The sequence below is a fragment of the Epinephelus fuscoguttatus genome, linkage group LG5 (assembly GCF_011397635.1).
Source record: "Epinephelus fuscoguttatus linkage group LG5, E.fuscoguttatus.final_Chr_v1".
NCBI lineage: Eukaryota > Metazoa > Chordata > Actinopteri > Perciformes > Serranidae > Epinephelus > Epinephelus fuscoguttatus.
Genome location: NC_064756.1, coordinates 33,011,805 through 33,036,163, shown reverse-complemented (window position 1 = coordinate 33,036,163; position 24,359 = coordinate 33,011,805). Strand labels below are relative to the sequence as shown.

Genomic DNA, 24,359 nt, shown 5'->3' with positions numbered 1-24,359 from the left:
ATGACATTTTCGAATGAGTGGAATTGTCCTTTGCAGTCTCCACTGAGGAGGCCATGGACATGTGGGAGCTAGAATGTGTCCATGTGGGTTATTTCCAAGGTTAGCCTGTATGGACGACCTTTAGTGTGTAAACAGGAACCAGTACACCTGCAGGTCTAATGCATTTCAGCCAGTCACGGGACCAAGTGGAGCCCTATTCCGGAGAATGAAAGCACTTTCGATGCTGACCTGCGGGCAGCCCTTAGGGCAAAGGCAATTTGTATCTTTCATCTCACCCACAACACCACGCAAAGTCTATCTGTCTTAGCAGCCAATATGTTAATGTTGTATGTATCTCTGATGAGAAGGGGCTCCTTAACCAGCTTTGTCTCGCTTTAAACAAACATTTTCATCCCGAGCTTTATTTGTTTGGACATTGTGGTGAGGAATACTGACTTTAGCTCATTGATAAACAAACACTGCCTTTCAAATGCAATCAAGATCAGTAAAATGCAGTCAGTCTAATGAAAAACACAGTAATTGATTTAACTAAACCACCTTTCATAGTTTATTCCATGTGTTGAAACACCCTTAAGTATTGTTCAAGTACAACAATTAACAATAAAAGGGACAATAGTTCACATTTTTTTTTAAATTCACATTTGTTATACTGTTAATTCATATAGCTATTTATAAAACAAAACTAAAATATAATTCAAAACCATTCCTGTAAAATACCTTTTGTTGTTTAATACAGACATTAATTCCACAGTATTTTCTTACAGGATTGGCTCGTCACTATTTTCATAATCGAGTTGTTTGACCACAGTCAAATGAAAAGGAGCAGAGAGCAATTTATTCAATGTTTTCATTTTCTTCCTTGAAAAAAAAAAAAAAGAAATCCATTTAAAAAATAAAATACACACAAAATAAAAAAAAGTGACCTCATATCCCTTTGTTGGCTTCACCATACAATTTAAGCTTGATTAAGCAGTTTTGCTGATTTTGTAGTTCATAAAGAAGGCCGTCAACATGCACAGTCAGGGTGCACCGAAGCCTTCCAAGCTAAGACCACAGATGAGTATCAATCCTCCTCTTAAAAAATTACTTACAAGACATCACACAAATGAAGGTGCTTTGACAAGTTCAGCTGGGGTTTTGATGAAGGACTCTACTGCCAACAGAAATCTCTCTCATTATTTATGGATGACTGGGGCTATGAGGGTTTCAAGTATAAAAAAGAAGTGATTAAAAGAGAAGGAATCTCCTTGGCTGAGGCGCAGAAAAGGCAGAATGGAGCAAGCTTGTGAATAACAATCTGCAAGTCTGGCAGCAGAGTGAGCCAGTGAACATAATGCATTACCAATACTCCTCTTGGATTTCTTTGAACAGAATCACCAACAGGGACGAGGAAATGGAGTCACAAAAATAAGTCACAGACATCGCAAATTTTCATCCTCTAGCAGCCGCACTTGGAGGGCAAAGACTGTTAAAGAATCTTCAAAAGGAGAAGGGCACTCTTCTATTAATACAGTGCAACTGATTGCAACCATGTTTTTTCTTTTTTATTTTTTTTACAGTATATTAAAAACCAAGTTGAGCACAGTCAAAGAAAAAAAAAGTGGTCATGTACACAACTGTCTTTGGCAAGAAGTCCCATGTCCTACATCTGAGTCTGTCACTCCAGAGCCTCGTGTTCATGTCACCTTCGGCCCATTTCGCTCTGTCTCATGAAATGAATGTTGTTGACACTGTCTGCCAGCTCAGGGTACTGGTCGACCGAAACCACGTAGTATCCGTCATAGCCCTGCACCTTCCCTGAGCCCAGGAGCTGCTGCTTCTCTCCTTCAGTCCAGGTTCGCGAGCCCTCCTCTCCATCCCTCAGTCTCTGGCGCTCCCGGGCCCAAGCCTGAGCGACAGATCTCTGCCGGGCCAGCTCCAACACGCGAGCTTTCTCCTCATCCACACTGCTGCCGTAACGCGTATTCAGACACAGTGCACCATATTGTAGCTGGATGTCAGTAATGCGCCTAGTCCTGCCGTTGAGAACAGTGTTCACCTGAGACACCGTCACATTGACGCCGGTCTCCAGCGTGCGCCGGCCCACCGTCATGCCAATGAGGGACAGGTCTCCCTCCACTGAGCCCAGTTTGACGAAGTAGTGGGTGTCCATTCCAGCGATTGTGAAGTGGAGGTCTTCAAGGTAGAACGCGTCGTTCAGCACTGCAGCCATGCGGCGCCCATCCTCATTGGCCAGGCTGATGATGTCAGTGCTGATGCGACCATCTCGGATAGCAAATTTCACCCCCTTTCCAAAGATGGAGCCACCGGAGGCAAAGATCTTCTTGTCCTCCGTCTGAGGACATCCGGCACTTTTGGCACTGTAGATCTGGCCGAAGCGCTCCAGCTTCACAAAGGCCTTCAGCTGCCTCTGAACTTCACACTGGACGCCCAGCAAAGACTGCAAAACAAAGACATTACTGTTTAGTCACATAGCCAGCGCAGCATCGACATGGACACTAAAATATATTTTGTTTGCTTTCTGAGCAAGAAGTGGATTGACACAATTGCCGGTGTGAATAGCTTCCTCTAGATATGTACCAAGACTTATGATTACCTCACACACTGGCTTGTAACCTTTATCCTAGACTGCATGGGGACTGTCGGCTTTCACATGATGCTGTTTTTTCAAGACTGACATTCATACTGCTTCATTAACACTTCAAACATTTTAAATTCAAAGCTATGGCTACAGAGTATAAGCCAGTCTCTTTATGTAAATACATTTGACTGAATGAGGATGATTCAAACCTTTTGTAAAATGTTCAGGTATTAATGTGATGGAAATCAACAAAAAAACATGATCTGGGTCTAAAATATGCTTTAAAAAATGAATGCAACAAAAGTATCCAATACCAAAAACACATTTCCTTAAAGGTCCAGTGTGGAGGATTTAGGAAAATGTATTTGCAGGAATGGAATATAATATAATATAATATAATAAGTATGTTTCTTTAGTGTAGAATCTTACTAAGTATGAAACATTTATATTTACATAGGGAGCAGGTCCTCGTCCACAGAGTCTGACATGTTCCTATAGTAGCCCAGAGTGGACAAACCAAACACTGGTTCTAGATAGGGCCACACATATTCACATTTTCATGTTGGCCACTGTAGTTAGAAACCCCTCAGCGATGAGCAGCTATGGAATAACACAGATTAAGTAAACGTGAAACTGCTTTTTCTATCGGTTTTTATCACCGAGTCTGTTTGCTTTTGAGTCGAGATAGACCTCTGCAGATAATTGCGCTTCAGTAAAAACCTCCTTAGCATCAGAATCAGAAAAAGGTGAGCACACATTAGCAGGTGCTGGGCTGAACAGTGTCAGAGAAAAATTGATTTGTAAAGTGTAAACCATTTTGTTCTATATTTTTACCAGTTTGAATCATCTGGTCCGTTTGCCTTGTAGAGAAAGAGACCTCTGTGGATAAATCAGCTCCTGGTGAAAACCTCCTGAACAATGAACACGAAAGGAATCCGAAGTGGGAGTCTACGCTTAGCACATGGGAGAAGTTTCAGCTGGTTGTAATCTGCAGTACTCACCACTAGATGGCAATAAATCCTATGAATCCTACACACTGTTCCTTTAAGAACTAGTTTATACAAACATTAGTTCCTGGTGGTTTGTTGCTGTGGTCTGGAAATAGAACAGCAATGTTGTCATAAAATTCATTCAACAATAAATTTAAAGGTGTAAAAATAAAAGCTCACAGCTGGTATAGAAAATATTCCATTGACCCCACATCCTTGTTTAAATAAACATCTTTAGTACATTATGTATGTAAATAGTGACGTATTGCTTCACAGCTATTATCAATGGCACACAACAAATCTATGATGCTTTGAAGCTGTGGGTGTATCACACATAGTCAAGGTAGGGACAGAGGTGTTTGTCAGCAAATGCAAATCTCTCTGATCATTTGTGACAGGCATGATATTTTGAAAAAGGGTGAAATTACTGTCTTCTGACAGCCATGCTGTGCCAAATATGAAACAGGGATCGGTTGGTAACTAGTGCATATAAATATATTATTCCTTTAGGGATCAAAGCTTTGTATAGATACCACATTCCCTTGAGCCAAAATTAATACTTTGTCCTAATACTACTTGACAAGAAGATGCTCCTCAGGAAGAAGGAGCGATGTTTAAATGAGGAGAGTGATATGAAATGGAAGCTGGCCAGCACACAGCGAGACAGTTGCCTAAATGCGTCTGAGCAGCAACAAAAAGGCTCTCAAACACTGTGCCTTCTTGCCATCGCCCAAGATAAGGGGCTGTGAGCGTCCTGAGGAGTCAACCAGTCACATCCAAAGTCCTCCTGACAGTTTCTAATTCTGTCTCTCTATGCCTCTGTTAGAGGGTGGCTACAGGCTGGGGGATTGGGTGGGGCTGAAGAGTGTGGAGCAGGCTGCGGTGACCAGCATATCTGCTCACTCTTTGATGTGCCAGTGAATCAGATCCTGCATAAAAAGAAAACATACAAGAGGGGGTGGGGCAGCTGTGATGTTGGGCCCCTCGGGAGAGATGGCCTGGGGGGACACTTCACACCATGCCACTCCACGTTTGTTTACCGTGCCAACAGTGTGACCCGGTCAGCTGTCCCAGTGGTGGTGGTGGGGGGAAAGGGGGCAATGTCCTCCACTTTAGTGAAACTGCCTCCCGGGACACTCCCAGAGAGGCATCATTCACATAGGATGGGGTGCAATCAGCCTACAGCACAACCCAGAATGAGAGATCAAGCCTTGTACAGCACAAACCTCATCTGTCTGGCCCCTCACGGCATTTTTCGATCTGTGTGCAGATTCAGCAGCATGGCAAAATAGGGGCTTAAATGAAAAGAGATAGAAAGGCAGGCATGCTCCTGTATAAAATAAAATAAAATACCAAGTGTACAGCATATACCATGTGTAGTTTTAAAGCTATATTTACGCTTCAAAGAACCCAACATTTAATTAGGCTTGACTGGCCATCTGCAGTGAGATTTATCATGACATTTACCAACTCAGAGCACCATTTTCTTTAAACTAATTGTTGGTTCAAAGACAGTTAGCACAGTAGGCTGACATAGCAGGGTGCCACCAGTTATGTTATGTTGTTTTTTTTCCATATTATGAAGTGGAAACAAGAGCTCTACCTATAACTGAAATGACAGGAGAGTGGGTTAAAACCAGTGTACAGTCATTCCTATAATGACTGCCACTAGGAGAAACCAAAGAAGATAGGAATGGCATGTGTTTTCATTTCCTTCGGGGATAACTCCCAGCAAAACAACCAATGGTTCTTGGGGGATTTGTATTTCAAAAATAGAATCGAGAGCTATATAATCTCATCCGAGTATCACTTCAGTTTGTTACGTGACCAGAAAGTACTGACAAAATTGAAATCTGTTTTCCCGCAATACCTCCAGCAGTTGCTGGAAATTGATGACCAAAAATCTTCCCTGTTAAGTATGGTGTTCTGAAATGTCTCACTATCAGTTTTTATTTTAATTCTTTCCAGCTATTAGAGCAAGTTACCAGTTGTGATTCAGAACAGATGTCCTACCAAGTCTCTGCAGAGATTTCTTACAGTAATTCATAACATAAAACAAGTCACTGGATTAAATTGATTTGAGAATCTGATAATGATTGGAAATCAACTTTCCACAAGAGGTAACAAGTTGTGCATCAAAAAAGTACTGTTCTATTGCTTATGGTGATTTGCTTTCATTTGTTTTTAGTTAGTCATATTTGTTAGAAAAATTGTCTAATTTGTAGATACTTAGAAAAGAATAAAGCATTGTCAGAGAGGCCAACCTTATTTAATTTTATTTGAGTCCATTAGGTGGTGTATACAGAAAAGACCATATGTTGCCCAATTTGTGAAGCCTGAGTCTAGTTGTAGAGGTGCAAAATTGGATGTGGATTTCATTGTTATTAAGGCTGACAAGGAGATGAGTGAAATGTGTTTTCTGTATTTCTCTCTACATATGAGCAGTGTTTTTTGACCTCTCAGTGCCCTACATTCCAGCTATTTCAATCATTGGTAATCCAAGCCATCATAAGTTTTAATTGTGCTGTCCAAAAATATAGTTTTATGTTTGGTAGAGCGAGCCCCCTATTTGACTTGGACAGTTCAAAGCTGTATTCTGGGCCTTCTACCTTGCCAAATAAAGCAGGATATCAAGTGATGCAACATATAGAATAATGATTTCAATATTGCAACGAGCATGTCAAATAAGTAGAGCAATCTTAGGAGGACATGCATATGAATGGATTATATTCAGTGCCATAGGGACATGGGCCGAGACAACCACTGGGTCCAATCGTCCTTAATATTAATTACAATTTTGTCATATTTTTAATTATATAATTTGTCTAGCAGTTGGGTTATACAAATGGCCACCTTAATTTACTGTTAGCTTTTGTTTGACTTAAGATAAAAATGTTAATATCCATTGCCTCAGTTTTGCTAATATTTACTTTGTAGCTGGAATAATAACCACATTGTTTTATACTTGCTTTTAAGGCAGGTAAGGTACGGCACAGGTACAGGAATACATCATCTGCGTACAGTAATAGTTTGTGGTCAGCCTCTCCTGCTATTTTCTCAGATATATTCATGTCGTCTTTATTGATTTGTGCCAGTGATTCAATACAGATGGCAAAAAAGGGTGGATGATATTGAGCAGCCTTGGCGTGTTCCTCACTCCAAAGTAGAGGGCTGGGAGGTGTGGCCAGTAACTCCAATTGCACCTCCAGGATCTGAGTATAGAATGTGGATCCATGAAATGAAGTTGTCTCTCAAGGCAAACCATGTTAGGATTTGAAGTAAATATTTCAAAGACACATGGTCAAACACTTTTTCAGCACTGACTGACAATACCATTGCCTCTCTTCCTATACAAGTGGCACAGGTCATGATATTTAGAAGTCTGCTGATATTTCTGTTTGGTCTGGATGAATTATTTGGTGAATACAGTACTAGTTCAATCTGTCAGCAAGAATTGATAGCAGTTGCTGGACTCCATTGAGGAGGGAAATGGGCCTATGAACTAGATTCAGTGGGATTTTTGCCTTCTTTATGGATGATAGCTACAGAGGCATCTCTCCATGATGGAGCAAGCATGTCTGTTTTTGGAACACAGTTATGTGCTTGTAGCAAAAGAGGAGATATTAGATTTTTAAATGTTTTACAAAATTCATTAACAAAACCATCAAGGCCAGGGGGTTTTATTTTTCAGATTTGAAGGACTGAAGGTCCTTGTCAGTTATAGGCAAACCAAGCTCCTCCTATACTTTTTTCCAGGTATTTTCTTAAATTAATCTTGTCTAAAAAGTGTTTGATTCCTTCTTCACTGGTGCAACTTCCTGGATATATGTTTGTGTTAAGAGATCTATAAAATGCAGCAAAGGCCTCAGAAATTACTTTTGGCTCTTTTAAATTTTTTTTTTTTTTTTTTTTTGGTTTATCTGATATGATCCTCAATACCACACGAGAGCTGAAATGCAAGCAGACTGCTTGTTTTTGCTTCATGCTCGTAATATCTTTGTCTGGCATAGTGTAAGCATCCCTCTGCTTTTCCTGAGAGTAAGGTATCTAGAGCTCTGAGCGTCTGTTTGAGTAAGTTTAACACTTCACCAGAGTGTTAAGATTTATGTTGCTGTTTGAGAGCCTTTATTTTTGCTTTTTAATTCTCTTTGTTCGACCTCTTTTTCTTTCTCAGCACAAGATAAGACAATGATACAGCCCTGTAAGTAAGCCTTAGCACAGTCCCAGAGTATTAGTGAAGATGCCTCCGGATTAGTATTGAGTTCCAAATAGATGTTCAGTTCTTTTTTTACAAATTCTACAAACGTGGAATCATTAATGAGAGATGTTTTTTGGCCTCCAGCTTTTATTGCCCACTTTTAGACCAAAATCCCAAGTTAACCAGCACTGCAGAGTGGTCTGAGAGACTCATTGGGAGTATTTTGCAGTCTACTATTCTTTGTGCTTCTACTTAGGTGCAAATAAAAGGTCAATACATGGGTAAGATGAATGTCTGTTTGAGTAGAATGTGGAGTCTTAGCCTTTTTGGTATTTATATCGCCATATGTCAACTAGTCCCATTTCTTGACAATGGTGATTCAAAGCTCTGCTTGTTCTGACCATGATGTAGATGTTGATGGGGCCTTGTCTGCTGTCTGAGACATCAAACACTTCATAGTGCCTTGGGCTACATATCTTTTGTACTGTAGATGCTAATGTATCCTGATGCATCTCCAACAAGGATGTAAAGGAAAATGTGACAACAATGTAGGACATGGTGGTTGTTTTGGTGACAATGCACTAACGCTCTAACTTTCCCATTTTATGAGTTAGATGAAGGGTTGCATGACCATCTATCATTTCACCCTATGGGAGGAGAATTTTAAAGTTTAACCAGCACATTGTTAAATTTGTAGTGAAATATTCTCATTTCTGTGATGATAACAGTGCTCATGTGTTTGCATCAACCTCAGAAGCTAGCTCCACAGATGCAGTGCTGCAGTGTCTCCCTCGAAATCCTTCGACTTGTCATCTGCTGCTTTTGGCAGTTTGTTCTTGTGCAGATTGTGATTATTGGTGATATCATTGCTCAGTTTAATGACATTTGGGGGCTAAAAAATTTAAATGATAGATGTGGATTTAGTTTGGAACTGAAGAGCTCCTCTTTAAAGTGGCCATTAGGTTGATGACTTCAACGGGTCTCCAGAGGACCATTTTTTAAGCAGGAATTCTAAATAAGAATATCATGCCTTGGTTCATACACAGTATACTAATTATCTCAATATTTCCTCACATGTCATGCACAGTTTATACTCCAGAGTTGTGCTGAAAGAAGAGCTCCCTCACAAACATGAGTAAAACCTTTAAATCTAGGATAGCATTGCTATTTAAAGCCTCAGTTTTGTTAACCTTATACATATTACAGTCTATCAGGGGTATTCTTGAATATATACTTGAAAGGCTGGATGTGTAGATGAAAAAACTGAGCTTTCAATGTTATTATTACTCAAATGGACCTACTTCTATGTAGTGTTTTTGAGTGAAGTGAACATGAGACTCATTTAATTTTAGCATAATAGAAGTCCTGTCAAGAGTGCTTCCAAGAAACTGATGGTAAAAAATGTAAGCAATCTGTTATCTTGGCTTGCTGTGGTGGAGTTATCCTCTCTGAAATTATGGATAGGGACTTTTACTTTAAAAACATAGTCCAACGCATCATACAGAGAGTAATTTCCCAAGCAATTTTACTTATTAAGTCATTTTGAAAAATGCTAAAATTGCCTTCATGAGTGGACTACACCAGACCTGGCATTTTAAAATGTTAATTCAATTGTGAGCTCTGAGGTTAGTCAAAACTGAAACAGTATGTCTGAATAAAATATCTTTTTAATTTATGGCACGATCCCATCATATTTATTTTCGAATGTTTAAAATGGAAACAGCTGGGGTATCTTTGGATCCAATTATATATTTCTTCTGTTGCAAGTGAGTTCAGAGATTCTCAGTAAAGTGTCAGGCACAAGCCACAAGCATGAGTCAGTCACAGGGGGCTTGGACAGAAACCCTTCATGCTACATGTACACATAACTGGAACTCATACTATTATGGCTTTACACTTCTTATATTACCTGTGAAGTAACAGTGTTCATGTGTTATTGACCATGCTGTTCTGAAATGCTTCAAATAACACTGGAAATTCCTTTCATGATTTTGAATGCACAGAAAGCACATTAAAGCATGCAATAAAGGAGAGAGAAAGGGTTATATTGAGAGTAAAATTTGACATACCGATGGATATATATATAGTATTATAGCATACTGTCACATCACTGCTTTCTTTGTTCATTATGCTCAGTTTGGTGTGCTTATTGTGGTTTGTTGGTCAGATCATAGGTCCCAGATTTCGATAACCCTGTATTGTATCATCCTAGCAGCTTTTAGGCTTACAAATGTTTATAACAATTAGCCACTGTGTTGAGGTAGCAGCCAGAGTGTCATTCAACATGAATCTGGCCTCCTGATGGGTGGCATTCACCCACCCCGTCTCGCTGTAACCAAACCCAAGACAACAGTGGCCTCTTCAATAATTCAGGTGAGTTGGAGGCAACTTAAAAGGGCTGATAAACGCGGGAATCAGAGCATGTCTACTACTTCTCAGACCTTGGCTAACGGTGTAAGGCTGAGATGAAATCAATGGCCAGTGGTGGAGGGAATGGAGAGTGAATTTCCCTAATGGCAGGACAATTACAAGAGCTGTTTAGCCTGACCCCATTCCCCAAGATGAGGACTAGGGGCAGGGACCTGGCTCACTGGGCTGTGTTTTGGCCTGATAGCTGGCAGCTCCTCTGGGAGTGTGGCTATGCAGAGCATGTCATCTTACTAATGATGTTGGAAATGGGGAGCAGAGTTATAGAAGGTGATCCGTGGTAAGGTGAAAAGTGGAACCAGGTGAGAATGGCTGTTTTACCTTAGTGCTATCCCATTCCTGTGTCTTGATCTGGGTGCGGACTAACTCGTAGGATGGCTCCATGGCTTCTGTGCTCGGTTTGCGATAGCCAGGAATGACGTTGTACAGTTGGAAGCCGAAGGTCACCAACCAGCTGTTCACATCTGCAGAGGAGGGATTGGCACAGTGAAGCAGTAATTTACATATACTGTCATCTCAATAGACACAATCATTTCTGGCTCCAAAGAAACCATAAAAAACACTAGAAATTGATTTGTTCAATTTTAACAGTTGACATTCTGCAGTCGAGTGGCTGTCTCCTTGAAATACTCATCACTCGGTCTGAGCACTTGATTTGTTTGTGAAAGTGGACAAGCTATAATAAACACTCGAGATGGCGGCAATGATTCATGTCCACTCCTGCAGGTGCCACGCTAATGACACACAGCTGGGTCCCAGGAAAAGCCAAGTGACATCTGAGAGTGTCTGCTGTGCTGATAATTATATACTTTAATTTCATGTCAGTTCAGAGCAGCCCAGATTTTAACACGAGATATTTTGAAGACTCAGCGGGTTCTTCTGCAATCTTTTTTTTTTCTAATGAGATGCTGAGGAAAGTGACGTGTCTGGGATTCAAATCTACGTGATAATGATAATGTGGGTCGTCTAATAGCAGCCACCAGCGCTGTGGTTATAGGTGCTGCTGCCATCCCCTGTGATAAGTTGTCATTAATTCTGAACATCACAGAGAAGGCTACAGACATGACTGGAAGCAACGGCTGTAAAATCTGAGCCATTTGTTTCTCGCCTCTTTCAGTGTGTTTGTTATGGACAGCAGAATCATTGCTGTGACACTTGGGGGGCAAGTTTGTCGCAGATTGGCACTGCCACATTGTGGCACCTGACAAAGCTTTTTAAATAAGAATTTGTTTGAGGACAATGAAAAGACCCTGATAATTTAGTGAAAGGAATGGAAATGTCAGTGCCATCAATCACAATTGAGGCAGACCTACTACAGTATATCTAACAGTCTGCTTAGCATTCAAATGCCAGTCAGCCCCTAATGGTGGACTGCGAAGCTGAACGCCTTTCTGTTTGGCAGGCGGCTAAATGGCTTTGTTGAACAGAAAGAAGTAGAAGCCTAGACTCCATCTGGACAAAAAGTGACTATTTTTCCTGTCAGTATTGTCCGTAGGTAAATGAGTAAAGGATAAAAGGCATAAAATGTATTATTTGATAGCCAACATTTGCATTACTGAGTTAATATAAAGCAGAATCAACATAGAGAATTAAATCTCCCATTTGTGGATGAGATCTGGCTGAAGCCGATTGGTTTAACTGCAGAGTATTCACCGAGTATCCTTAACAATGTTGTTTTCCTTCCAGCCAAAGAGGTTGATACAACCGGCCCTGGCTAAGGTTTCTATGGATCCATTGTGCTCTCCTTCTCCACTGGGGTGCTTTCACTGCCATTTACCTCCTCCCTACCACAAAGCAACACAAAATGATGTGATATTTCTGGGAAGGGACCTGAGTGTTGAACAACAGAGGGGGCTTTGCCGTACAGCATGGTTCCCTTTGAGCGCTTTCAAAACGATAGCCACCGGGCACACGCACAAGCACATACGTACATAGGCATGCACGCACACACACACACACACACACACACACAAGCATGTGCACGCCGGAGCAGAAAAACGACCTCAGTGTCCCTGTGAGGAAGCTCTTAAAAGCCTCTCTAGCACACTGCTTTTCAATTTAATTTTGGCAGGGTCTGTTCTTCCATTTGCTGCTCGTTATTTAGAATAAAAACACCAAATCTCAAAAAAAGAAAAAAAAAAAACATCCTGAAATGAGTATTGTTTGCTGAACTGAAAGCAATAGCAGTTTCACACGGGAATGAGGACATGAGGCCCTCACCTTCTCATGCACTCATGAAATTTTAACACTGTAAAAAGTTCTATGCATCGATTGCTCCAGCAGGACTCACTTAACATCTGTCAGGTGCTATTTATACACAGTTATTTACCTGTAAACAATTCAAATAGTTGTTTTTATTATTTTGAGGATTCTTCCTTCTTACTTTCATGTACAGCTGTTAATGGAATACAGTCTTGCTTTGAGTATCAAATGCATGCTGCTTACAGCAGGAGTACTCAACTGGCTCTGCCAGGGGCCATTTTGACAAAAATGATATAGGAGCCAGATAATAAAAAAATATATAATTAATATACAAATAATTAGCCAGACCTCTGTAGGGGGTGTCTGAGGGATCCTCCCTGGCACTTTGTTTTGATAATCAAGCTCTATTTTGATTCTTTTTATGCACTCTAGCACTTAATTTACAATAAAAGAAAGAAAAAAAAATCAATTTTATGTTTCAATTTTTTTTAAAAAAAGGTTTGCGTGCCACCTGGCACCCTGTCACTGGCCAGATTTTGCCCACCGTGCGCAAGTTGAGTATCCCTGGCTTCAGATAAGGCCTTGACAAGTCTGCAGCTTGTTACTTTGCAGGGTGGCAGCTGTGGTTTAAGAAGTTTTTATGGATGTCTGATACTTTGCAAAACATTTTTTTTTGCCATGACTCTGGGTTACCACTGGAATCCAATATAACTGCTCTGAGGCTAAGCTGCCATCCACTGCAGAGGGTTGTTGGGGGGATTTTTGTGGAGTTTTCTTTAAAAAAAAAAATCCTCTCAACTCTGTTTAACTAGGATATTCAACATGCCTTGCTCTGGGCCACTTTTGCAAAATGACAGGAGGCTGGGGACCAGTTAATAACCAAACATTCATTCATTCATTCATTCATTCATTCATCTTCTAACCGCTTCATCCTCTTGGGGGTCGCGGGGGGGCTGGAGCCTATCCCAGCTACATCGGGCGAGAGGCAGGATACACCCTGGACAGGTCGCCAGACTATCACAGGGCTGACACATAGAGACAAACAACCATTCACGCTCACATTCACACCTACGGACAATTTAGAGTTATCAATTAACCTAGTCCCCAACCTGCATGTCTTTGGACTGTGGGAGGAAGCCGGAGTGCCCGGAGAGAACCCACGCTGACACGGGGAGAACATGCAAACTCCACACAGAAGGGCTCCCACGCCCGGGATCGAACCGGCAACCCTCTTGCTGTGAGGCAAGAGTGCTAACCACCACACCACCGTGCCGCCCCCAAACATTTATCTGTATATATAATAAATGGATTCCCTGTTTTCAACCTTTCAACATTTGCTGTATGCAGAGGTGTTTCTAGGATTTGAGGACATTTGGGGCTTAGACCAGACCTCTGTCAGGTTGTCCCCTGGCACTGTTTTTTATAAACAGCTCTGCTTGTTTGCTTTTTTTATACACCCTGGTGCCTTAATAACAACAAATAAATTCCCAATGTGAATCAATTTATTATCATTGTGAATTTAAAAATAGTTGGCAGGCCACCTGGCACCCTATCCTAGGCCAGATTTGGGCCATGAATTAAGTACCACTGCTTTAAACATAGGTCTGTTGAGTAAACTTACCAGTCATGTAGCACTTTATCTCCTCATTATTGCTGAGAGGATTGTTACTCTTGAACATGTACAAGTTGAATGGCACAATGTGGTTGCTGTTGAGACGTTTCCAGACGTCATGGTTAGGCGTTGTCCAGCGGCCAGCAAGGACATCATAGTCCCGTTTGCCCATGTGGACAAGTCTGCTTAGAGGCTCATACAGGCCTCCCTGGTAGCCGATGATGAGCTGGAAGCTGGGGTTGGTGTCGAGGTAAACCTCTCCAAAAGCTGTATGGAGGATCTGCTTGATCATGAGGCCAGCGCCACTGAACACAGCCAGAGGAGTGCCTATGTTATCACAGGCCACATAAAACTCATCCCCGCTGCTTAGCTCCATGGCGAACAGGTGTCCTTGTAAGTCATAGTACAGCGAAGTGATCTCGGAGCTGGAGTGATTGTACATATGGGTGACCCGAGTTGGGCTGGATAAGTCAGCATAAAAGAACTGCAGGTGGTGGCCCGTGCTGCTTCTGCTGGACACCCTCCTGCCCAGGCCATCGTAACGGTATTTGATGCTCCACCCGCTCACTTTGTTGTACACCTTGACCAGCAGGCCTGCTGAGTTGTACTCAAAGTAGTCGTTCCCTCGCTGCTTTAGGAAACCATCCTCATCCATTCTGTACTGGACATCTCCCAAGCGAGTAATGCGGTCTCGGATATCATAGCGTAATGGTGTGAGGCGTGCGCTGTTTCCAGGGCTGAGGAGGTGCAGGTTGCCGTTAAGGTCATAGCTGTATCGCCAAAGAGGCTTCTCGTTGATGGAGACCACCTGGAGTTGACCATCTGCATCATACTCATATGTGTAGCGTGTGGTGTTGGCGTAAGGCCCAACCTTTAGCTCCTTGGCCACCACTCGTCCCATATTATCATACTGCACCATCATCCAGTACATGAGTGAGCGAAAGATCTCATACTGGACCTCCTTCACCCGGCCATAAGCGTCAAAGTGTTTGGTGTGTGTCATCACTGCTGTGGTGATAATTTGATTTATGTCGTAATAGATTACTCCAAATTTGCCAAACTGCTCTGTTTTTCCAGACACATCATCATAGCGATACAAGTCAATTGGCAGTGGCGTTTCATTGATGACAGCCTGCATGCTAGTGACACGGAAACTGTTGTCATAGACATAGTCAAATCTGGCGTTGACCATGCCCTCTTCACTGAATCTGAAAATCTGTCTGTCAATCAGTGGGCCAATCTGACGGTAGCGGATGGTGCAGGTAAAGCCCTCACTCTGCAGGTTGACTGTCTTTAGCATGCCTGCCACCTCGTCATAAGAGAAACCGATGCGTGTGGTGTCATAGAGAATCTCCAGCAGCTTGGAAAGCTTGCCGTATTTGTAGATGACCCTGCGGCCAGTGCCCAGGTAGGTGGTCTGCAGCAACTGGCCATCCTCGCTGTAGTCCTGGAGCACTGAAGCGTTACCTTCAGGGGGCCGGTAGGTGTTCCTGTAGTAGCCAATGGAGCGGGAGGTCTCTAGAGTCTGCCGTGCCACGTTGGGCATGGTCACAGAGGACAGACGGTCATTTTTATCAAATTCAAAGATATACTGCCTCTGGCTGTAGAGCAGCAGAACCATAGACTGTAAAGAGAGGGGGAAACAATCAAGAGTATTCTTACAGTGATTTAAATACAGTGAAAGACTGCTGAATTCAACACATTTGATCTGACATTATTTTCTCTTTGGATAAACTTTCACAGAATAAGATGAGATTGAAATTAAAATAGATTATTATTTTAAAAAATGTCTATTACTTTATATCTAGCACAAGTAATTACAATTACATAAAAATTTTATAATAAATAACCTGTCTGAAACAATAAACAAAAACAATACATTAAACCTACTCCTTACATTACCTACATACTGCGTATTCACTTAGTGTAGAATGAGACTGTATAAGACACTGGGCTGGTATACCATGAAAGGACTGGCAAAATGTCAAAAGCAATAACACTTTATGCATGCCAGTCTGACTGAGAACAAATCTGATTCCCATCTTGAAAGCTGAGCTGTTCATATTCCTCTGACATTAAGATTTCCTCAAGAGATGATTTCACAAACAAGCTGCTGCAGCAAATCAAAAACTACCTTTCGTGCCTTTCTTGGACCGATAAATAATTTCTTTAAATCCGCTCTAAGGCTGTCACAAATGGCTGGCAGCATTTCAGCATTAAGAGGTTGCTGCAAAACTGACTATAAACTATTAATAAGTTGATTGGCTGCCATTTTCACATTACATGTCTGAGCTGGAGAACTACAGCTCTTCACCTTCTCCCCAACAATTTTTCCTTCAATTAGGGAGTAGAAAGTGACATTTCACTCTGTTCTTCTCATTGGAGCTATTTCAGGTTGAGCTTTGCTGTCAGACTAACAAAGTATAACGTCTGCGGTGCACCAGACAGGTTTTAATTACATTTCTGCTGATATCTGTGCTCAAGCCTGATAATGCAGCGCAAACACTGCTGGAGTATTACAAGTTAACTTTTAACTCCAGTCTAAAATCTCCCGTTAAGGTTCTCACACAAACAGACTTCCACAATTTATCTGTACAGCATGTTCCTACTGCCTTATATTACTTTTTTTAATTTTATTTTTTTTATCTTCAAACCATTTAATCATCATTTCAGCACCAACAACTCATACCTTTTCAAGGTAAGTGTAGCTCCACGATTTACCATCAGCAAATATCTGGGAGGTGATTCTGCCGTTCTGGTCATACTCCATGCGTACAGACATGGTACCTCTCTGGATCCCTGCCACATGCCCTCCAGAAGAATAAGTGACATTGACTCCATTCAGACGACTACTTGGCGCCCACAGTGTGGGCCTGCCTGCGTGGTCGTAGTGGATCCGTAATGTAAACTTCCTGTGGTCATCGTAGACCTTTTCAGTCCTTGTGATTCGATCAAAGTCCAATGACAGCAAGTTCCTGTTGTGAACCTATAAGAGAGGAAACAGGGAGTTTGACACATTTAATTTGACCATAGCAGCTCCACCAGGAGGGAATAAACATGTTTGGGAGTTTGAAATGATTGAGAGGAATTGGTGCACTGCTCTTCTGAGGTGGAACCTTATGAGAAGAGCTTTAATCACAAAGTGATTATTTTATATTCTTCTTTTCACAGCTTTTAATTACAACAGAGGAGCTGTATCTCAGGACTGCAGGAGCTATTGAAGTGATGAAATTATAAGAATTACCATATTTCTTTGTTTGTGCAAAAATTCAGTGGAGTCTTAGTGGGAGTATGCCTATTCATGCAAGAAACATTAGAGCCACATTGATCATTAAATTCATTTTCACTGCTTACTGAAAAGAATTACCAGGCGCAGATGACTCTCATTTTATTTAGCCATTTCCGTAAATTGGAAAAGAGGAGAAAAAAATCAATTCTTCTCCTGTGTGACTCAGAACATTGTTTAAATGACACTTCACTTTTTTCTTAGCCTCTTTTGAATGTATGAGGCTGCACACAGTGACCCTTGGCTTCACTGTGATCAAAGCAGACAGTGCTCTGAAGAGTGTAATCCTTATGACCATGTCCAGGTCAGCACAGAGATGAGTCCACTGCCAGGCTTTATCTCGGAGGCAGTGCCTGTGCTGCAGCCAAAAAGATCACCAAAAAGCCCTCCCACAACGTTTCTCAGTCAGCAGCCTCTGTAAGCAGAAGCTACAGCATACGAAACGCTATTTTAAACGCCATCTGGAAGATTTGGGAAAATGTGGTCAGAGAGATCTCGGTGTTAATTAAAACTACCCTGACCGCCCCCTGATTCTGTATTATCTATCACTTGTTTTTCTTATTGCACATAGCTTCTCTTTAGATGTGCTACTGTTTGGCTGTAAAATACTTGACAAAAATTAAAATCATCGTCCAGACAAATCATCCAGAGCAGATCGCAGGGGGCTTGCTGAAAAGCCTAACTTCTCCAATCTCATGTTGAGAAAAGCATGCTTAGGTCTCTCATCTGTGAAGAGACAATTACACCAGAGGCAATTAATGTCACTGATACCTAATTGAGAGGATTACTTTACACTAAAAGCACGAGATTCATGAGGAGCATGATTCCGTGAAGGTTTGGAGCAGCACAAGCAATTTGAGCCCCAAGACACTGATCGTGAGCAGGGTGGCTCCTCCACTAAGTCTACAATAAAACCACGGGGGTCCACATATATTATCTTCTCTTTTACTTTAACTTACTGTTGTAACGTGGCTTTTGGGGAAGCCCAATTTGTTGGAGGTAGGGGGAGGGAGGGTGCTGTACACAAGCACAAGCACTGAAAGCGCCCACCTACATGCAAAAATACACTACCAATACCTTTCAGTTCATAGAGTAAAAATTTAAACTGTGACAACAAAGCATTGCAATTATGATTGTTTTTATCATCTTCTGCCATAAAACAATAAAATGCCAACACAGTCTACAGGCACTGCTCGCTAACCTAACTATACCAGTCCAAGGTTGCATCCTGTCACAATTACGACCATGCCTACAGCCTCAGGTGCTAGTCTTAGGTAAAGCATGGCAAGAAAACTTTTCCACCAGCATCCCTGCACACAGCAGCCAACTCTCAATGCGGATTCAGGCAACATAGCAATGCAAATACACCATTAAACACAAACACACAATGTGTTAACCATTTCTGCTCCAGCCTCCAGAATATGGTCAGGAAGCTCAGGGGAGATTCTGTTGTGCCTCCAGGGCTCAAGTTGATGTTTACTTCAGGGCTAAGCCCCTTCACTTTACCCAGCAGTGGGGACACAAGACACAAGCCCCTTTTACACTGTGCATTCTAGGTGGGGATTTTGCGCTGTTATTCTGCCTCACCATTCTTTAAAAAAGTTGCAATCGTGACATGGGGTGACAGAGTTGTCTCTCCTTGAAGGCAGTGGAGGAAGTAGCAACAGCGCCACATCGATGTCCATGAAAAAGGGACAGCCTATGAACGCGATGTTGAGATGTTTTGATGACGTGTTATGCGTGTGACTCACCACCTAGAGATAAAAAAAGCACCTAGCAGCAGTTAGCAGCTAACTCAAAGAAGAAGAACAGCAGCCAATTGGGAAAAAAATGAGGTCTGGGAGCTACCATAAATACAGGGGCAGTAAATAATCGTTACTGCCATGTTATGCCATTGTTTTGATTAAAATGCACTGCTGACACGTGTTATATGTGACACTGGAGGTGGACCATCATGGCCATTCTATCTCAAATCATACACTGGGACGGCATGATGCCACCGTTGTTTGGTTCTGTTTAAAAAGACAGAGGCAGCATATAAAGGCACTAGTGCCCCTATTGCATGATTCATTATATCATTTTCCGACTCTCCTGCTACTGTCTTCTTTGCTCCAATCGCCGACACCTACCTGATCCAAGTGCATCCAGCGCCACTCTGTCGTTCTAACCACACACTTGCTACGCTCATACTATGCACTTAGCTATTCCTGAGAAGAGTTACGCAACTCTTATAACAGATGCATCAAACTATTTCAAGGCCCTACAAACATAGGATACATACACAAGATAGGATCTCCTAAATGAGGCTATGGACTGAGCCCCCCATAGCTCCCCTGTATTTCAAATCATGGACTACCCTGACAAAAGTTAAAACACTATAGCACTTAGAAAGTCATCTGTTGAAATATCTACACTCCTAAAGATAAGTGACAGGATATCAAAGACTGCCCCAGCGTTTCCTAAAACACTGGACACAGTGTTTCAAACCCTTTCATAGGTAGCAGAGTCCTGCTGTCTGTTCAAAAAGATTGTACTGAGATTGCTTCCAACAGGAAATAAGGTAAAAGAAAGAGAGAAAGTTCTTCGTGCCAGGATCTGTTTCACCAAAGACTTAACAGGGTGGAAAAAACCTCTTACAGCAGAGATCCCACGATCCCATGAGAATGGAAACCCACTCAAGAGGAATTATTTTAAATTGGACATTGCCTCTAAAGGGAAATTCTCAAAGAAAGCAGATGTGTAGAAACAGAAGAGAGACTATTACAGTACACTAGACCTACAATGGTAGAATTTAAACTGTCTTCAACATAAAACATTACAGCAACATCTGATCTCTCAATCAATATCAATGACTTTTGTGTCAAATGACAATATCAATCTGTGAAGTGAAAACGCCTTTCATCGCTTCTCGTGATTAATTCAACAATTACTCTGTTTTCTTCAGTAACAACAGTTATGTTTATTCTCTCACACTGCAATCAAAGAAAACTAATTCTAGCTTTTTATTTCATTCCAACTCATATCTCTTTTGAACAGCCCTGAATTGTAAGACACTACAATGATACTAAAATACTAATACAGAGATATGAGCTTTGTCTCTCTTTTTATTTCCATCCTGAAGTAGTTGACAATTCTTGCCATGGCGGAGTGGCAGCCACAAGGGTTCTCTCATTACTGTGCATTTACAAACTACTCAGTCTGAGAGGAGGGTTTGTTTCTATGTAAAGAAACAGAGCTGCTGTGCCTTGGCAACATAAATCATGAACGCTGTTCGTGCCTGGGAGTAGCGAGCCCAAGTGGCACGTGTCGCTGTGGAAGGGGTAAACTGAGGACCATCAATGACCCATTTAGTCTTAAGACATGACAAGCACAATAGGACAAACACATGCACGTGTAGCTCCACAGCGTAACAATTACAGTCGGACAAAAACTGGAACGCAGATGGCCACAACCCAAACGCTTATGCTTTTCTCCGTCATGTCTGCTTATTCCTAGCACAACAAAGATCTGTGAAGTCAGAGCTGCACAGTTGCTTCTCTTGCTCCTTTTCTCGTGCATCCCTGTGTTCTGTATTCAAGGACCCCCCCCCCTCCCTTTGCACTGCCACACACTCATCCAGCCACCCACGTAATATCACTTGACATGCCACTCAAGGTCGCTCAATGATTCCAGCTCTGTTCATCCCCTCTGTTCTTGCCATTAGGCTGCTCCCATTTCCTATCTCACCCCTGGGGCCATTGTCTGTAACATACATTAGAGCTTTCACTTCCAAAGGGACGACGAGGCCATTAAATGAACAGCCAATGACAGACAAAGTGGCACCTCCCCATTAGTGGTGTCGCCTCCCGGAGAATGTGGAAGACAACTTAACCAAAGTTTTTATTTGCCGTACGGAGCTAAGAAAAACAATACGAGCCAATCAATCAGGATAAATTTTTCATAGGCGCTCCCTGTGTTAATAGTAATTTCCAGTTGGTCATTCTAGATGCTTTATGGTCAAACACTGGGTGTTTATCTCATTATAAAAAGGGACTTGTTGATATTCTGTGTGTGTTACTGTGCCAGTTTTGCAAGGTTAGCTTGCTGAGGCCATTTACTCACTCGGTTACCACAGATACTTTACACACTCAGATGCATTTATTCAGAGTATTCAGAGCATGCAGAGTCACATTCAGAAAAACGTATTCAAAAATGATATATTATTTTAATGCAAATAGTTTTGTACTCTGTGTCAGTGAATTCAAGATGAATGAAGGGTTGAGTCATATTCAATTTTTTTCCCAAACAATCCTGCGTTTTGGACCTCACTATGCCAGTGGAGTGGTTCAGCCTATTGGGTTATTTTAACACAGTGCCTATGTTTGCCTGAACAAAGCCCAGTTTTGCTGTTAGCAGGGCCTCACACTGATGAACGCAGGGGTCTTTCAGTCATGGCTAAATTGCATTGTGAGTGCAGTTTGGCAGCTGAAATTCAATGCCATTTTAAGCGTGATAGTAATTTTCCTCACTCCCATCCTGAAACAGTCACCTCCTGCTCCTTTTTAAGTGTGTGAGAGCACGAGTCTCTCTTTTCAAGGCGGCATACTTACTCTTAATCTGCGCCCATACACAGTGATCTGGCCACGAGCCTGCTCCTTTCTCTGCCTCCACTCCACCAGGTTAAGGCCATTGTCGATGGCCAGGGTTACGTTCCTCTTACTGACTGTGGGGTTGACTGTGCCGGCCAGTGAGTGGGGCTCAGTGTGCAGGGACACCTCCATACCATTGGCCAACACTAGCCGCAGCGAGCCATCCAAACCGATGAAATAGCTGTTCCGAACTTGATCTGAGGGTGTAGAGGAGGAAAACAATTATGATTAGGAATAGAAGAAGAGAAACAATCGCGCTTCTTGTGGCTGATGTAAGAGGACTAAATCTAATATTCATCTCAGTGAGACACAAACATAATGACCTAAAATGGCTGCTCAGCAAAAAGAAAGCCTTTAGCAGCAGTATTTAACTGAACCCCAGCGATAATGTTGGGTCTGTGACAACAAAGATCAATAGTGAGAGGTTTCACAGCGCCAGTAAAGTAAAGTTTTACAGCTGTTGCAGCAGCCTCGAGGATATGGGGGAATGAAAACTATCAAAGCTGCTAGCTTGCCTGTGGCCACAGAGAAGGCAGGTTGAACACACACACACACAGACACACACAGTAACACACACATTCACAAGGGATAAATCTAGGCCTGTCTGTTACTGTCCCTAGGTGACGACAGCCTGTGTTCCAGCTCCAGACCAGTGACTAATGTTTCCACTGAGCATCTCATGTACATTCATCAGAGAATGTCTCCTTCTTGCCTCCTGTCAGTATGCTGACAGGGACCAGGATGAATATTATTCTCATTAAGAACAGTGGAAAATTAATGGCTTGTCAAACACTACATTAATTAGTTGACTTCATTTAAAAAGGAAAAAAAAAAAATCAAAACATACACTGTAATTTCCTCATGTTGACATGTCAGGTTAAAGTGACTGTGACGATTTCTTTATTTTCCACAACAAACAATATAATAAACATCCACTGAGGAGATTGAGTTTTGCACCCTTTCCCTTTGCACAGAGTGCCACAGGATGTGTTGTGCTGCTGAGGCAAGAGAAATGGGCAGAGGAGGCAGGGCTGACCTTGCACTGGCCCTTACCTCTCTCCATCATAGAGACACTTCGGGGGTTGACCAAAGGCCTCTGGGGCTGACCCTAAAGCTGGAAATACTGCTGATTTGGGCAGTTCACGCAAATGCATGCATACAGTTCAGTTCAGCAGGGGATGGATCTGCCTTGCATTGACATTTAAGGGGGCTCTAGCCTTCATAAAATAAAACACATAACGAGACAATAAACCTGACCATCATGCTAAAGCTCACCATTGTCAGGTATCAATTACAAATAAGGATGTCTTTGTTTAAGAAGAAAAACATAACAAGCTTAGTTAGTTAACACAAATAAATGATACAGCTTCAGTTAGTTATAATTTCAGAAGGTGTTTTACTTTTTGTGAAAGTTAGTAACCACACAGTAGCTATCATGTACAAAGAAAGTACAGACACTTATTTCACACTTGGATCTTTTTTTTCATGACTTAATTCTTATTTCAAATCACTACTGCATACAATTTGCCTGGGTCCAGACCTTTCAATTTGCCCGCCTCAAAGTGTTTGTGTCCTTAAGATTTGTCTGGCATCATGACATGAAACAGCAGTTTCTCGGTTAAAATGAAAAACGACCAATGAGCGCCATGGGGGGACTCAATTAGCCAATCAGCACCATGTGCAGGACTAACTCCATTGTTCAGCTGCTGTCAAGCCATGCACCAGAACCACTAGGAGTAATAACAACAATGGAAAGCGCTGTAGACATGATGGACGCTGCTATCAAAACTGTTCTAAATCAACATGTCTTCTCAACATTGCCCAACATTCTAGCTTGTTTTACTTCCCTCCTCTCCACTCTTCAAACCCCAAAACAGGTATGTTGGCATGGCTACGCATAAGTGTGGACTTCAAAATTCTGTTAGATTAAGGGGAAATATGCTGGTCTCTAGTGTCAATTCACAATTCTGTCTGATATCAGTCAAATGAACAGCATATCTACATTTAAAAGTGCATATTTGGTGCTTTCATATTTGATATATTTATTATAGCTTGATGACTTTACACCTGATTAGAGTTGCAGCTAATTACAGTAGAGCTTCCTTGAATCTCAAGTGTTGCATGTATCAGCGCCACATAATGACAACATGATTAACAACCCTGAGGTGAGTTGCAGCTCACACAGAAGAGGACAAAAACGCAACCAGATGACCAGAAAGGAATCCTGAAGGCAGTGCATTCATGTGTTATGTGATCGCCCAGTTGCAAGCTTACAAAGCAGACAATAGTGAATTAATTAACAGCAGAGTTCCTGGCGCCGCTCTTCTCACTAGCAGATGTCTAAGACAAGGTCACAAAGCGGAGGTGACCAGTCCATTGAGCTACAGTGAGAAACCAGAGATTGTCATCTTCTGTTTCAGACACAGCTTTGCAGCA

At 41.9% G+C, this 24,359-nt stretch overlaps 1 protein-coding gene across 11 annotated transcripts in view; it reads right to left on the bottom strand.

Moving 5' to 3' along the window:
- Positions 1–739: 739 nt before the first annotated feature.
- tenm4 (teneurin transmembrane protein 4) overlaps positions 740–24,359 on the bottom strand; it is a 250,293-nt gene continuing 226,673 nt past the window's right edge. For all 11 annotated transcript variants that reach the window (XM_049576261.1, XM_049576260.1, XM_049576262.1 and 8 more), the window contains 5 exons: positions 21,885–22,120; positions 16,699–16,995; positions 14,019–15,633; positions 10,517–10,659; positions 740–2,440 (listed from right to left, as the gene is read on the bottom strand). In XM_049576261.1, coding sequence (XP_049432218.1) covers positions 1,682–2,440; positions 10,517–10,659; positions 14,019–15,633; positions 16,699–16,995; positions 21,885–22,120 — 3,050 coding nt within the window. In that variant the 3' untranslated portion in view covers positions 740–1,681. The remainder of the gene's footprint in view (positions 2,441–10,516; positions 10,660–14,018; positions 15,634–16,698; positions 16,996–21,884; positions 22,121–24,359) is intronic.